The sequence below is a fragment of the Penicillium robsamsonii genome, assembly GCF_028829455.1.
Source record: "Penicillium robsamsonii strain IBT 29466 chromosome Unknown utg000003l_segment0_segment0, whole genome shotgun sequence".
NCBI classification, from domain to species: Eukaryota; Fungi; Ascomycota; class Eurotiomycetes; order Eurotiales; family Aspergillaceae; genus Penicillium; species Penicillium robsamsonii.
Genome location: NW_026643221.1, coordinates 5,947,167 through 5,960,396, shown reverse-complemented (window position 1 = coordinate 5,960,396; position 13,230 = coordinate 5,947,167). Strand labels below are relative to the sequence as shown.

The 13,230-nt window shown below is 47.6% G+C and overlaps 6 protein-coding genes across 6 annotated transcripts; 3 read left to right on the top strand and 3 right to left on the bottom strand.

Moving 5' to 3' along the window:
* Positions 1 to 103: 103 nt before the first annotated feature.
* Positions 104 to 1,904, bottom strand: N7447_006997 (FAD-binding oxidoreductase; the record flags this gene model as incomplete). The annotated part of the gene is made up of 6 exons (XM_057231259.1): positions 104 to 430; positions 489 to 684; positions 735 to 1,101; positions 1,208 to 1,321; positions 1,371 to 1,603; positions 1,657 to 1,904. The coding sequence occupies 6 exons, from the start codon at positions 1,902 to 1,904 to the stop codon at positions 104 to 106; spliced, it is 1,485 nt and encodes a 494-aa protein (XP_057086349.1).
* A 2,562-nt stretch (positions 1,905 to 4,466) lies between these two features.
* On the bottom strand, positions 4,467 to 4,918 carry N7447_006996 (uncharacterized protein; the record flags this gene model as incomplete). The annotated part of the gene is made up of 3 exons (XM_057231258.1): positions 4,467 to 4,637; positions 4,691 to 4,835; positions 4,902 to 4,918. The coding sequence occupies 3 exons, from the start codon at positions 4,916 to 4,918 to the stop codon at positions 4,467 to 4,469; spliced, it is 333 nt and encodes a 110-aa protein (XP_057086348.1).
* Positions 4,919 to 6,625: 1,707 nt separating this feature from the next.
* N7447_006995 (uncharacterized protein) lies at positions 6,626 to 7,282 on the top strand (the record flags this gene model as incomplete). The annotated part of the gene is made up of 1 exon (XM_057231257.1): positions 6,626 to 7,282. The coding sequence occupies one exon, from the start codon at positions 6,626 to 6,628 to the stop codon at positions 7,280 to 7,282; it is 657 nt and encodes a 218-aa protein (XP_057086347.1).
* A 330-nt stretch (positions 7,283 to 7,612) lies between these two features.
* On the bottom strand, positions 7,613 to 8,410 carry N7447_006994 (6-phosphogluconolactonase; the record flags this gene model as incomplete). Its single annotated transcript, XM_057231256.1, has 1 exon — positions 7,613 to 8,410. The coding sequence occupies one exon, from the start codon at positions 8,408 to 8,410 to the stop codon at positions 7,613 to 7,615; it is 798 nt and encodes a 265-aa protein (XP_057086346.1).
* Positions 8,411 to 9,254: 844 nt separating this feature from the next.
* Positions 9,255 to 9,461, top strand: N7447_006993 (uncharacterized protein; the record flags this gene model as incomplete). The annotated part of the gene is made up of 1 exon (XM_057231255.1): positions 9,255 to 9,461. One exon carries the CDS (start codon positions 9,255 to 9,257, stop codon positions 9,459 to 9,461), a length of 207 nt encoding a protein of 68 aa, XP_057086345.1.
* A 2,228-nt stretch (positions 9,462 to 11,689) lies between these two features.
* Positions 11,690 to 13,047, top strand: N7447_006992 (RNA-binding protein; the record flags this gene model as incomplete). Its single annotated transcript, XM_057231254.1, has 4 exons — positions 11,690 to 11,767; positions 11,823 to 11,979; positions 12,030 to 12,222; positions 12,273 to 13,047. The coding sequence occupies 4 exons, from the start codon at positions 11,690 to 11,692 to the stop codon at positions 13,045 to 13,047; spliced, it is 1,203 nt and encodes a 400-aa protein (XP_057086344.1).
* Positions 13,048 to 13,230: the final 183 nt, after the last annotated feature.

The window sequence follows — 13,230 nt, the reverse complement described above, 5'->3', positions numbered from 1 at the left end:
CTTTACATTTCTCTCGAGTCATAATTAAAACCAATTGATTACGTCTTTGTAAATATAATTGTAGACGAGATACATACATCCAATGCCTAGGCCGCGTCGACATTTAGTCCTTCAGCCTCCAGCCTCCACTGGTCCGCTCCTGGAAGAATCCTTCGGGGTCATACGCCTTTCTTGTCTTCAGAGCAAGCGCTTTAGATGCTGGGCTAATACGGCCCCAGTAATCCTGGCGGTAGTATGCATCATTCATAAACAATGGTCGATACACGTCAGGAAGAACACCCTTATCGATGTTCTTTTGGACTAGGTTACCCATTCCTTGGTAGAGTTCGACGGTGGCCGCGTCAACCTTACTGTCATCGACAGATAGGCCGTAGGAGAAGTCGAGCTCTATGACAATGTACGGTTGATCGGAGGGAATATCGAGGAGGTCCTAGAGGTTTATTAGTGATATGATCTCTATTTTGTTTCATTAGGAATGTAATTCTTACTCCACCACGGTCCTTAGCCTTCTGGGAGAACGTCGTAGGCAGGGGCTGGAAGGCGATTGAACCCAGTAGACCGGTCACTTCTAGTATGGATTCGGTCACATCGCGGAAATGATCATAGTACTCCTGGAGTGGAGCCGCTCCCACAGTCTTATTGGGGAGGGGAGTAGTCTCGGTGGCGATATTGTAGCGTTGTCCCCTAGTAACTAGTAAGCAAGCGATCTGAGGATTAAGAGTTACTCGTCATACTTAAGAATGAAGAAGTCGTTATGCTTTAGCAGGTCGTAGTAGGTGTCCCAGGTCTTGGTGGTTGATGTGTGATCAATAGCAGTGAACCCGTCGAAGACCCCAGAGGGGGGCTCGGGGCCGTCGTAGAAGAGGAATAAAATACAGAGGTCAAGCACGAGACCGCGCTCAAATGTCACGATGATTGCCGCTTTGTCGTCGGGATACTCGTCGGTGAAGTTACGCACTGCCGTGAGAATTTGGGGGGCTTTGTCGGCTGTGAAAATATAGTTACCACCCCAGACCTTATGGTCTTGAGGATGTGTCTCCATGGTGTACGCAGTAATAACTCCGAAGTTATTGCCGCCTCCCTTCAAACTTTTAAAGAGATCTATCAAGTGTCAGTGTCTTGACGATTATAAATATTGGCATAGTAATCGTGCCAAGCGCCAAACACACACACTCTGTGTTCGACGCTTGGCACGAGTATCACCCACCTTGGTTTTCAGTTTCGGTTGCGTGGACAATACTGCCATTGGCCAGGACAACTTCGAAGTCCTTGATATTGTTCGCAGCCCAACCGTACTGAGTGCTGAGGAAACTCATACCACCTGGAAAACCATTAGAGATAAACTCGGCGCTACTTTCTGAACCACATACCTCCCAGCATATATCCACCGACTCCAACTCCTCCCATTCGACCTCCAACGATAGTCCGGCCAGTTCCCTCAAGGCCTTTCTGGGCCTCTTCCCATGAAAGTCCAGGACCGATAACAGCCGTATGATCCTTAGGGTTATAGTCAACCTGATCCAGATTCTTAGTCGAAACCAGGAGTCCATCCTGGATACTAGCAAATCCATTGTTAGGATTATGACCTCCGCTCTTAATGGCACTATATGAAATTAGCCAAAATAATTACTGCCGGTGTAAGTAGAGATAACGAACAAGAGAGTATCCACATTATGAAGATTTTTGATAACCTGCGCCATCTCCGCTGCACTAGACGGAGCTGCAATACATGTCGGCTTAAGGTCACCGCATGCTGTGGACCAATACTCTGTCAGGTCAGTGTTATAGGCCAATGAAATACGGCTTTCGATCTCGATGCCGCCGCTCTTGAGTGTCTCGCAGATATCTGCTATTGCCCGAGGGACAAAAGCCAGGGACAGCGCCAGGGGGCGCCATAAGAGCATGTTGTCAAATGAAAACAGGAAATGTTATAAGCGTAATATTAGAAAAAGATATAAGAGAAAGGAATATTATCCGAAGGAGACTGGAAATGGATGACCCAGGGTCAGAATAAATGCCCTAACAGATACCAGAGCTCAAAACCAGTTCAACGGTGCGGGTCCACGGATTTCCTTTATACAACCCCTCGATAGCTTCAGCTTGCGAGACTCCATAATCGGCGGATATTCTTCAAGCCACTAGTAGCTCCCCTTTTGGACGGTGGACCCGGAAGAAACGGAAGCGAAACCACAAGAGCCGGGAGAGGATTCCTCTGCAGAAGCGTTCAGGATCTCCATTTTTCAGGCTGGGGTTAACCACGCGAGTCCAAATTAGGCAACTCCTCCTGCTTATTGACTCCAGAAAAGCTCACAAATTGCACATCAATTTGTGACTAGTTATACATCATCGTATTATGTGGGAGCATTTAGCCAAGGGTTTGCTACTGTTTACTCCGTTGGCACCGATGAAGTGAACGGAGTCACATGGCAGCGGAACGGGGAAACATGAAACCTCGGATGCTCTGTGCATTGTGCATACCTTTGCTGGACAGGTTGTCCGAGTCAATTGTGTCTCGGACCGAACTTCGCCTAAACGAATGCCTATCTTCTGCCGATCTCGACGCAGACTAGATCAGATATTTGGTCACCTGATTCTCATGCTAGAAAGGGACAGGACATCGTGCAATAGCCGGTCCAAATTGGGCAATTATCTTGTTCATCGGCTGAACTTGCGGAATCTGTACGGAATAGTATGAATTTAGTGGGACAGTAATAACGTTGTCCAATTCCCAGTCCAGTGATCGACAGATTATCCCTGAAGCTTTGACTTTGTCCAAACAGGTGCGTTAATCCTGGACGAACGGAGCTTAACTATTTGGAAGTTGGTGGCACTAACCTAGCCAGCCGCAACAAGTAATCTGTACTCCGTACAAAATAGTTGGTTGGCATTGTTCACATAAGTCGAGAAAACAAGTCAAGTGAGAGAAAACATATAAGCAAGTGGAACTGTTCTGGCTTTGACCCGCAAAATCTTGCGGGGAAACGCCCCTATTCTGATGCTGCAAGCTCGCTTAAATAAACTAGGAAATGATACTCGCGACCTGTCAAGTTTTCTTATTTGTGGACTTGTGTTAGATCGACAATTTTAATAACCCTATTTGACTCATATGAAGTATGTGTTCGTGGGGGCCGAGGTGAAGGGGATACTGAGTACGGAGTACGATAACGAATACGCGTTTCCCCCGCTAACTCGCGACCTTCGTCAATCTTTTTGGTTAAAGAAAAAAATACTGGAGATCGCGAGGAATCTAGATCGACACAACCATGCTGGAAGTGTTCTACATACGAGATGAGAGAGGTCGGGGATTGGTACTCTCGGAGCAAGAGAGTAGGGTACGGAGGTATAGCACAACAACAGTAGATTTATGTACGTATTCTACGCAAATTAGCTAGTCCGATAGATTGATCCAAGAGCACGAGTCAACGCAAGAGTCAAATCGCCGACGTCTTCGCGTACCCTTGTCTTGAAAAGCGCTGCAACTTCGAAGGAGTTCACCGGGATTTCAATAGTTCAAAGTCTGGGTCTCGGAGACTATTGTATCTTGGACATGTGTAGTTATTTCTACAACATGCATTATAGAAGAAATGAGACCATTGATCCTCTCGTGTACTCCGTGGATTAGTCTGGAATGTTGGATCTCACGCTGTTATGCGGGTAATAATACTACATGCAGTATGTAGGCTAAGACCACGATTGTGCACACCTTTTATAGACACGCGTTACAAATGACATGTCCCCTTGTACAATCATACAGTTGGAGATTTTGATCACCTTGGTACGGGTTTTATTGCAATCATGCAATCGCGGTCTCCGTGAGTCAACGGTTATAAGTATGTGATTGATTTCGCCCGTGATCCCCTTCGATTAGTGTTCAGTCACAGGGAGAACGATGCAATTGTCCCTTGCCTCAATATAGCTCTGATGTTTGAATTGAATTGTAAAAAATAGATATACGAGACCCCACCCTCTCTGAACCCGGCGTGACCAAAATGTGCTGAAGCTGATTAACTAGGAAATTGAGGACGATGATTAACCACTCCTATCCCAACGATGAAGAAGTTCGACCGCAGGATCTCGATTCCTCAGATCGTGCGCTTGGTCTCTCCTAGGTGGTTGACTACCGGTTAACCTAGCGTTTGAAGGTATTGATCTGCGGCCTGAAAGCCCTCGATTGTTTCACGCAGGTAGTCCCTTTTATTAATAGACCAAGGCTACCTAAAGGAAAGTGCCTTGCGAGTCAGATGATAAGTGACCGCAGATCGTCTCACGAGTTTCATCACTATGCCTCTTAACTTTCGCCAGATAGTGAACCATATGGTGAATGAATTTGCTCACAGCTTCAGATACAGACTCCTCATTAAGCTCTAATAAGATTTAAGCGGGTTGGGTAGTACAAGACGCTCTTCGATATTAGGACAGTTACGGCTGGGGACAATCCACTTTATCTCTGGGTAAGCAGACGATACCTAAATAATCAAGTCAAGAAGGGAAGGTAGGCCTGCTGCGCATTCGTCTAGCGCATCAATAAAATAATAGGTGCTCTGTAAGGTCGGGTCTTTCAGAATATCCGTCAAGATCCCCAAAAGGGCATTCCATGCGTGTATATCCTCGAGCAATACTTTTCTCGCCTTATCATACTAGCTCCAAATCCACCAAAGAATCGTTCGGCATGCGCACTCACGGCTCTTACCGTAGGTAGCCCATCATCGTTCAGTCGCCCCTGGGTAGAACTTGCATACCAGCGAATGTACGACTTGATCATCTCATGAGTTGGAGCCGGAGAACCAAGGGAGGTTTGGTAATATTCAAACCCATTCTCTGGGTCTGCAGTGAAACTAAAGGAAGGTCAGCAGAATCCATAATAGGAAAGGGATTGCCACTTCAGATGCGGCTTAACTCACTCGAGCCAGAGGTTCATAGTTTCTTGATGTAATTTGTTGGTCTTAGGGAGCCGTTTATCTTTCTCCCGAATTTAGTCCTCCTCTCTATGAACCCCAGGAGCATAACCATTCTTTTCTCGCTGTAGACGGCGCCTCTCCTTGGCGATTCTATCACGCTTGGTAAAAAAGCCTTTTCTGCCCATAATCAAGTGCGGTGCGACCTGGAGGTAGGGGATGTATTTAAAGTAAAATAATGCGATATTAGATTAATATACCAAGTAGAAGGCGCTTGAATAGAAGGCGTGTTGATTATTACATGCTAATGCTGGCACACGGTCTGCCTTTATATTTGGGACTTTGAGCTTGAGCCGCTCTGAATTAGAAGACGAGGGAAGACATCATGAAACGAATGGAGTTCTCCCCTCTTTTCTGCGCCCCTTCGTCATGATGTATAATCTTAGTGAGATAAAGTGCTCCGGAAAATGAGGCAGCAGCAATACTATCAACGAACTATCATAATATAAACGGTCCAATAGGGACTAATCCTTTCTAGGTATAGTCTACGACGGGCTGAGTATATCAGCATCAGTCATTCTGCACGTGACTGATCTGAGCATGATCACTGATATGAGCCCGTGCTGACATCTGCTCAGTGAGCCTGAGCACCCTCATAAAAGCGGCGGCAGCTCAAATAGGAAAGCCCCACCCGCCATGGTACATTTGTAACCCCGACAGATACATAACTACTCCTCCTTGCCGCTAAGTAGGACTTACCCTACTCTGCACTTAGCGCTACTTCTTTCGGCCTTAGAGGCCATTTGCGAGACTGACCTTACTACGGCCCCCGGGTGGCCACACGCTAGCCAAGGAGAGCGGTTAGGAGCAATTCTCGACACATCGCCTACGAATCGTAAGTGGGTTATGGATACATACTGTAGCGCAGTTGAAAATTGGACGTAACATTTTATTCAAACCATTTTAAAACAAAAGTGTATCAAAAATAGGAAAATATCCATGAGAAACCTCATCAGTCACATTGGCACCAGCCCGACCCTGTTGCTCTACACCTAACATGGGGCTTTTCTCAGCAACCAAAGACCGCTTGTTGCAGAAAGCTGTCACCAGATCCTGGTCTGTATCTCTCTCCTGGAATATGGCAAAGGATCTGGACTAGCGCTCGTTTCGGGTCCCTCGACTCTTTTGTGTTTCCACAAGTGGCGCATCTGTCGGCGTATGCCGATCAGAAACGGTAGAAGAGGACGGTGAGTTGGGAGTGAATTTTGAGATTGAGGAGCCAGCCGGCTTGGTCTGTGTATTGGCGACATCGATCGAGGTCGTTCTGTCGAAGGCAGGCGTATCTAGGTCTGTAGTCTCTGGTGCTGGTGAAAGTCACCACCTGCTCTTTTACGTGCGTTCTTTCTGTCTCAAACCCAGAATCTGTTGGAGGTGTTGTCAAAATGCTGTTGGTATCGAGAGCAAAAACAGTGGAAATTTCACATTCGGAGCCACAATATCAGCGTGCGAGAGCAGGTTGAGAAGTTGGGGAATTTTCTCCTCTGGTCTGATTCTCTGGTCTGATTCGCTCGTAAAGACTGCTGTCAGTACTCAACCGCTTGCAGCACTTGCATGGTCCGGCGTCTCCTTGATTCTCCCAGTAGGTCATCTGTTTCATGATCTTCAAGATCTAGGCTAATAAGACAGCTTGTTATGAGCGGCACTACAGAAAAAGAGGATACAAGGAAAACATGTATCGGAATCCAATCAGAGTCCGCGGGACCTGTGAGTGGATTTTGGAGGATGAAGGCTTCAACGTGTGGCGCGACAGCAGCTCAGGCGTCCTCTGGGTGTCAGCAGGTCCTGGGCGTGGCAAGTCAGTCTTGTCGAGGTCGCTGATAGACAAAAACCATCTGAACACCGGCACGATTACCCTCGCATCCGCCGGTGTTCTGACTAGCCCTCGATCTGTTGTTGTTCATTTCTTTTTCAAAGAGGGTGCTGGTGGCAGGATGGACGGTACCCAAGCGCGGTGTGCATCCACCCAGGAATCTACGAGACTGATCAGACCTGGGTTGCCGGGGTATAAGGCAAATGGCGACTCCCTTGTGATAAAGTTTTCCGAGTTATGGCGAATCCTGGTGGTGTGTGTCGCAGACCCGGAGGTCGGCGAAATCATATGTGTCATGGATGCGTTGGATGAATGCGAAGAGAGAAGCGCACATCGGATCATTGAAACACTTGAAGAATTATACAGCACAGATCAGACGTTAGCGGGATCCAAGCTCAAATTCTTCATCACAAGTCATCCACTTCAGTATGAGATTGACCTGGTCATTGATGAGACAGTTGAGGGCATCACAAAAGGCATCATCGAAAGCGATCGACAAAAGATCAAGACCGCCTGAAAAGCATGCAGAATCGTACATACCTCTGGTTACGCCTGATATTCAACATCATCGACAACGATCGCGTAGAACACAGCAGGTACTCAGATCTGGAAACACTCTTGTATGATCTACCGGAGGAAGTCTCTCAAGGATACGAACGGATGCTGGGCCGAAGCAAGGACAAAAATGATGGAAGAGATATGAATTCTATTCTAAGTTTGGCCTACCGGTCCTAACAGACCAAAGCAGAACTCCATTTTTCATCATAGCCAGTGCATTCAATACCGTACAAGGCAAATCTTGCGAGATAGGAAAGGAAGCCATCATCCATCTAAGCAGTCTGACACCTCAAAGACTCCCACGACGAGGGAACGAAACACCATCCACTGCCGGGTGATCCGTGAACCAGCTCACCTTATCACCGGCACCCTGGTTAACCAGCGCGGAAGGAAGACTGGAGCCCTCCTCAAGGTCAAAGATCTGCTTCATGATTTCCTTCTTGCCGGCGCCGGTCGCAACAAAGGCAATGCTGACGGCGTGGGTAACAACGGGTAGGGTAAGGGTGATGCGCTTCGGCGGGGGCTTGGGGGAGTTGGTCTCAGCGGCAACCCAAGCATCCTTCTCACGGAGCAAAGCATGGCCCGGGAACAGCGAGCAGGTGTGACCATCGGGACCACAGCCCAGGAGGATGAGATCGAAGATGGGGATTTTGACGCTATCCTTGGCAGCGAACTCGCGCATCAGATCCTCACGGTAAAGATCTGCGAGTTCCTGGGGATCGTCATCCTCAACGTGCTTCTCGTCGATGGGGTGGACGACGGGCGCGCCGAGCTCGGCGGGGATCTTGTTGACGAGCTCATCGTTCAGGAGGCGGTAATTGCTGTCTTCGTGGTCGAGTGGTACGGCGCGCTCATCAGCGAAGAAGATGTGCCACTTGGAGAATTGGGGGGTGTCTTCCGGGGAGCCATCGCTGGGGGCGAGGAGGGCTTTGGCCAGAACGGTTGGCAGGGAGCCACCGGAGACGGCGAGGCGGAAGGTGTCGTGTCGGGAAAGAGCGGCGTTCTGGCAGCGGAGGACGTAGCCTCGCAATTGCGCAGCTAGTGCGTCAGAGGTGGGGAAGCTGTAGAGGTTGGGGTGTCCGGCCATGATGGATAGATATGTGGGTGGGATAGGAATGAGGGGCAGGAGATATTTCGTTTTTGGCGGGGCAAGGGCCGAGATCTAAACGGCTAGGAGTTGGGTCTAGGCTCGGGATCAATTTGATAGTCTCAAGGAGAGAAGAGAAGGAAAGTGCCGGATGGAGGAAATATGACGTCGCTGGCGAATCTTATATCCGGTCGATTAGGATTTCGCGATGTTTCGATGATCGGCTTCACCCGCCCCTCACCACACCTTATCAACTTGTTCGGCTTTCTCCCTGGCTTCGCCTAAACGAAGCTAGCTGCATGTTTCTAATTATTCGGTCCTGTATGCATGTTCAATCTTTCAGAACATGACCTTAAACAAGGATTTAAACATCTAAATCTGCCGAAATCCTACGAGCCCCCACCTTTTCAGGATGCGAAACAGAAACGGAGCCCATAAATTATAACCTTGGAAGTCTAAATATTGGATGTTGGTTAGCGTGAAGACCACGTCCACCTACGTCTAGGGCCACTGTTTTGGATCAAGGGGCTTGAGTTACTATACACAGTCAAAAATAGAAAGATACACCAAGTAGTAAACGCCCAAGTTCCAGATAAAACAGAAAGTGTTCGGCATGTCCGGGTTTAGGTTCGGAAGCCCATATGATCGGCAGAGAAGGGATAAGGGCAAAAAAGTAGACAATTTAAAAGCCCCGAATATTTTCCTGTTTCACATTATCCCCTTATCAAGTCAAGTCATCATCGCATCCAAAAAAACCGGGGTAAACCGAGAAATCACGGGGACCGGGTCAACTCAAAAACATGCGATCCCCCCCTTTTCTTCCAAACCCTCATCGAATTCCAAAATGAGTTCTCCATTACAAATTACTCAACCTCAGACTGGCGGTGTTGCTCGTCCTGCTGAGGCTTCTCCTCCAACCCTCGATATTGTCCGATGTTCCCGTTGCCAACAATCTCTCAGCCTAGGCCAATCAGGCTGCAGCATCGTCCAATTCGGCATGAACTCCTACTACTGCGGCCGCTGCGCAACCAAAGTCGGCTTCGGAGAATGAATATACGTTGAAACCAAATCAAACCCAAACCCAAACCCAAACCAAATAAAGCGGAGGATCTGAGGGAGTCTAGCGAGTGGTTAACCGGATCAACATCAAAAATCGACAAACCAACAAAAAATCGTTCCTCCAAGGATATGATTCTCCGAATGGAAGAAAATCCCATCCCTCGATACTTTTCTTTTTTTTTTTTTTTTCGAACACTTCCAGAGTTCCTGAGATTGGCCTGTGCTGGCACTGCCTGATCTTCGATTAGAAAAAAACGGGGATTCCACGGTCAAATGGGTGGAACGGGGGATCGGTACAGCCACGGACCGAGCGCTTATGAGGGCCCATTCCACCCGGCCTTATTGCATATTGAAATTTTGCAAGTTCAAAGGCCTTAGCCCTTTCTATACCTTTTGCTGCTTTTCTTTCGCTTCGGCGATGAGTTCCTCTTCGAGTATTTCGACACCCTTTTAGAAATTTCATTGAATATAAACACCCTTCAATCACCTTATTATATTTAGTACAGACAGTGCAATACACCTTAATATTTACATTTGGCATCCGAGGAATTCAACCCCGTGAGATAATTTACAGAAACATTCTTCCACATTTCCCACAATTCGCCAGCGTAGATATGCGCATGGCCATGTGACCGCCCCTGGAGCCCTGTGCTTTGGTCGCGTATCATCATATTACTTCGTCTCACAAGTGAATCATACATGTTTGGAATGTAGGTAGCTTCCTATGTGAATGGTCATTTGTCGTTGATATACTTCCACTGTCGTACATGCCCTGTGCCATATTTATCATAGTTATTGGTCGCCCTCCGACTGGCCCTGTACTGTACAATATAGGTAGGCTCGAGTACATGCGTATTCCACATACCTCTTTCGAGAGACGGGAACGCCGGCTGTAGACTTTTCTGGGACCTGCAGTGTGACTATCTAGGGGTAGTAAGACTATCTAGGGAGGTATACGCTGTATTTGTGCACATGATAAATGTTCAAGAATTTAGATGAATTCTGGGCCGGACTTATCCTTCAATTCTATCTCTCCATCTGCAGGTACTTGAATCAATAGTCGATGTAATTGATCCAAAAAAGAAAATGCCAATAACTGCAGGGTATGACTGCTCATGTTAGAGACCCGCTCTGATCGGAGATCCCTCCTGTTCTTAAAATATCATTTTCTTGTCCATTTGCTTTTTTTTTTTTTTTTTAATTCCGATCCAACAATATAGCCAATGTGATGAATACAGGGCCACTCTGCATGTCCATTCTGCATATCCGATCTGGATCTAGCGGTGTAACACTCCATACTCCGTATTAAGTCAAAGTAAGCGCAGCTTTCCAAGTGATTTGCCTCCTGTGCATGGGTATACCGGTACTTGAATGGAGAATTTGATTTTAATATTCAAAACAAAGGAAGGGAGTGTACGCAATAGAATGGGCCATACAATGCCCTTAAGTGGAACTATATCCGGTGGGACAGCAGAACCACACCTCTATTGTATTTGGCAGAGCTGAGCTCTTAGGGAAAATGACATATCTCAGCCAGAAAGAGAAAGGGAACTGCTTGCTCTCTGGTATGACTGGCTACTGCTGGTCATCTGGCGTCGCTATTCGTCCACATTGTGCAGTATTCTGGGCCCCCATGGTTTCTACTTGCAAGCCATGAATAGGACTATCGTAGATTATTACTAGCTTTAAAAAATTAATTGACTATATCATATATCTTCATAACTATTCTTGTGAAACCTCGACGCTTTCTCTTTTTTTTTTTGTTCCAGCGCTTTATAATCTGCTCCAGTCTCGTTCAGCTCGTGGAGGGGTTTGTCTGTTTCTGCAGTTCGTCGGTCAGACCAATTAGTTGACTTGCATTTATCCGACAGAGAAAAAAAAAAGGTATGCTTGTGGGATTTGGTTTCCCAATGATTGCACCTTAATGCTTGGTGATGTCGTCCCTGTGGTCGTCTCAGTTTAAGCAAAGTTGGGATCCAAAGGTATCACCGCATTTATATGTCCTGAGCTAACAGGGCTTTTAACAGAGGGTACAATTGTCCAAGTTCTGGACTCAACCGAATACCTGGTCGGACAAGTCGAGCCCCGACTGTTTCGCAACGCCGACGGACCGGGATATTTACAAGCATCGACATCGATCCTCCATTTAAATCCATACGTCTGAGCTAGCGCGCTTTCGGCACTGAAATTACCGGGGTGCATTTTGAGATATCGTCGGTCATGCCTCCTCTCGGTCGTGATAAAGGTCGTCCCAGATCGCGCAGGTCGGACGATGAGTTTGTCGTATTCCTTCAAGGCGTGAGTTTTGACATGGAATACGTTAAATGAGTTCAAAATCTAATAAGAATTCTAGATCCCGCCTCATTGCCGCTGGCAAGAACTCAAGGATCTCGTCCGCCAGACTGCACTGCATATTCGTCAGGCAGTAGTATACGATGATAGCCACGGATTCCCCACCGGACTCGGCCAAATCATCGTCAAGAATGAAGACGAGGCCTGGCGAACCTACCGTATGTGTTTATATCCAATCCCCAATAATGCACCCTAACACCCGCCACAGATCGACTTTCAACCAGCGGATGGGACGGCCAGAGTCTGGTCGTCACACTCTCGCGAACAAGTACGCCCACCAAGCCCATTGCCGGACCTACCAGAAGTCCAGCAATGATGCCTACAGGTTACATCGCTGGTCACTCCACGCCTCCGTTAGTACATGGAAACATGTCAATGCCCCCGTCGCCCGTCTCGCCAGAGTAAGTACACCACATCCTTGTCAAACAAGAAATAACCTAATCCCCCCCAGATCCTCCCATCCGCCAACTCCACCATATCCATACCCAGAGTACGGCATCATGATGGTGCCAATATCAATGCCACCGCAATCATTCATGCCCATGATGCCAGATCCACACGCACAACCAATGCAGTGTTTCCCCCCATCCCCAGTAATGAACGGCGCAATGTATGAGCCGCATTGGAACATGATGCCAGGGTATCGGATGTCGCCTCCACAACACATGCACCACCCGAACGGCGATAACCAACCCCACAGCCACCATCGCGAATTTTGCAAAGGTCCAAATCCTAATTCTCCGTCTTTCTACCCAAACCGTCGAGCCATCACCATCGAGAACTTGAATGCCACAACTACATGCACCGACCTAAAAGTCCTTCTACAGACAGCTGGCACTGTCGAGGAATGCAACATAGCCACTGCCGATTCGGTAGATGGTAGTGTCCAGCTCCGCGGCTTGATAACCATGCAAACAGCAGACGAGGCCCAGTGTGCTGTGACCATGTTCAACAATTTGAGTTTCATGGGGTCGCGGATTAGGGTGAAGATTAATCGTGACTCGCATATTACACGGTCTGTAAGCTATGATAGGGTGTTAGGTGCTGGTATTGATGCCGGGTCAGACACCGCGGGATCGGTGCCGGGTAATGGGGATACGTGTCAGTCTTGGGCTGATGAGATGACTGCAGAAACTAATGTTGCTGATGTTTGTAAGCCGTTGGTGATAGATGGGTCTGGGCTGAATAGGTCTGTTGAGATTACCTCGATGTCTGCGCCTACGTGATAGAGTGGCTACGTATTATTCGTGGGTTCATACTTCAATCATACATATGTTCTGCTCTTGCTTTGTTGTAAACTATTCTGTGCCTAGGCATATACATTCTTTTGGCTATAGATCCTTTAGCGAAACAGTGTCTCTTCGATATAATACCTATTACTGGACTGCATAGACCCAACCTCTCAGACC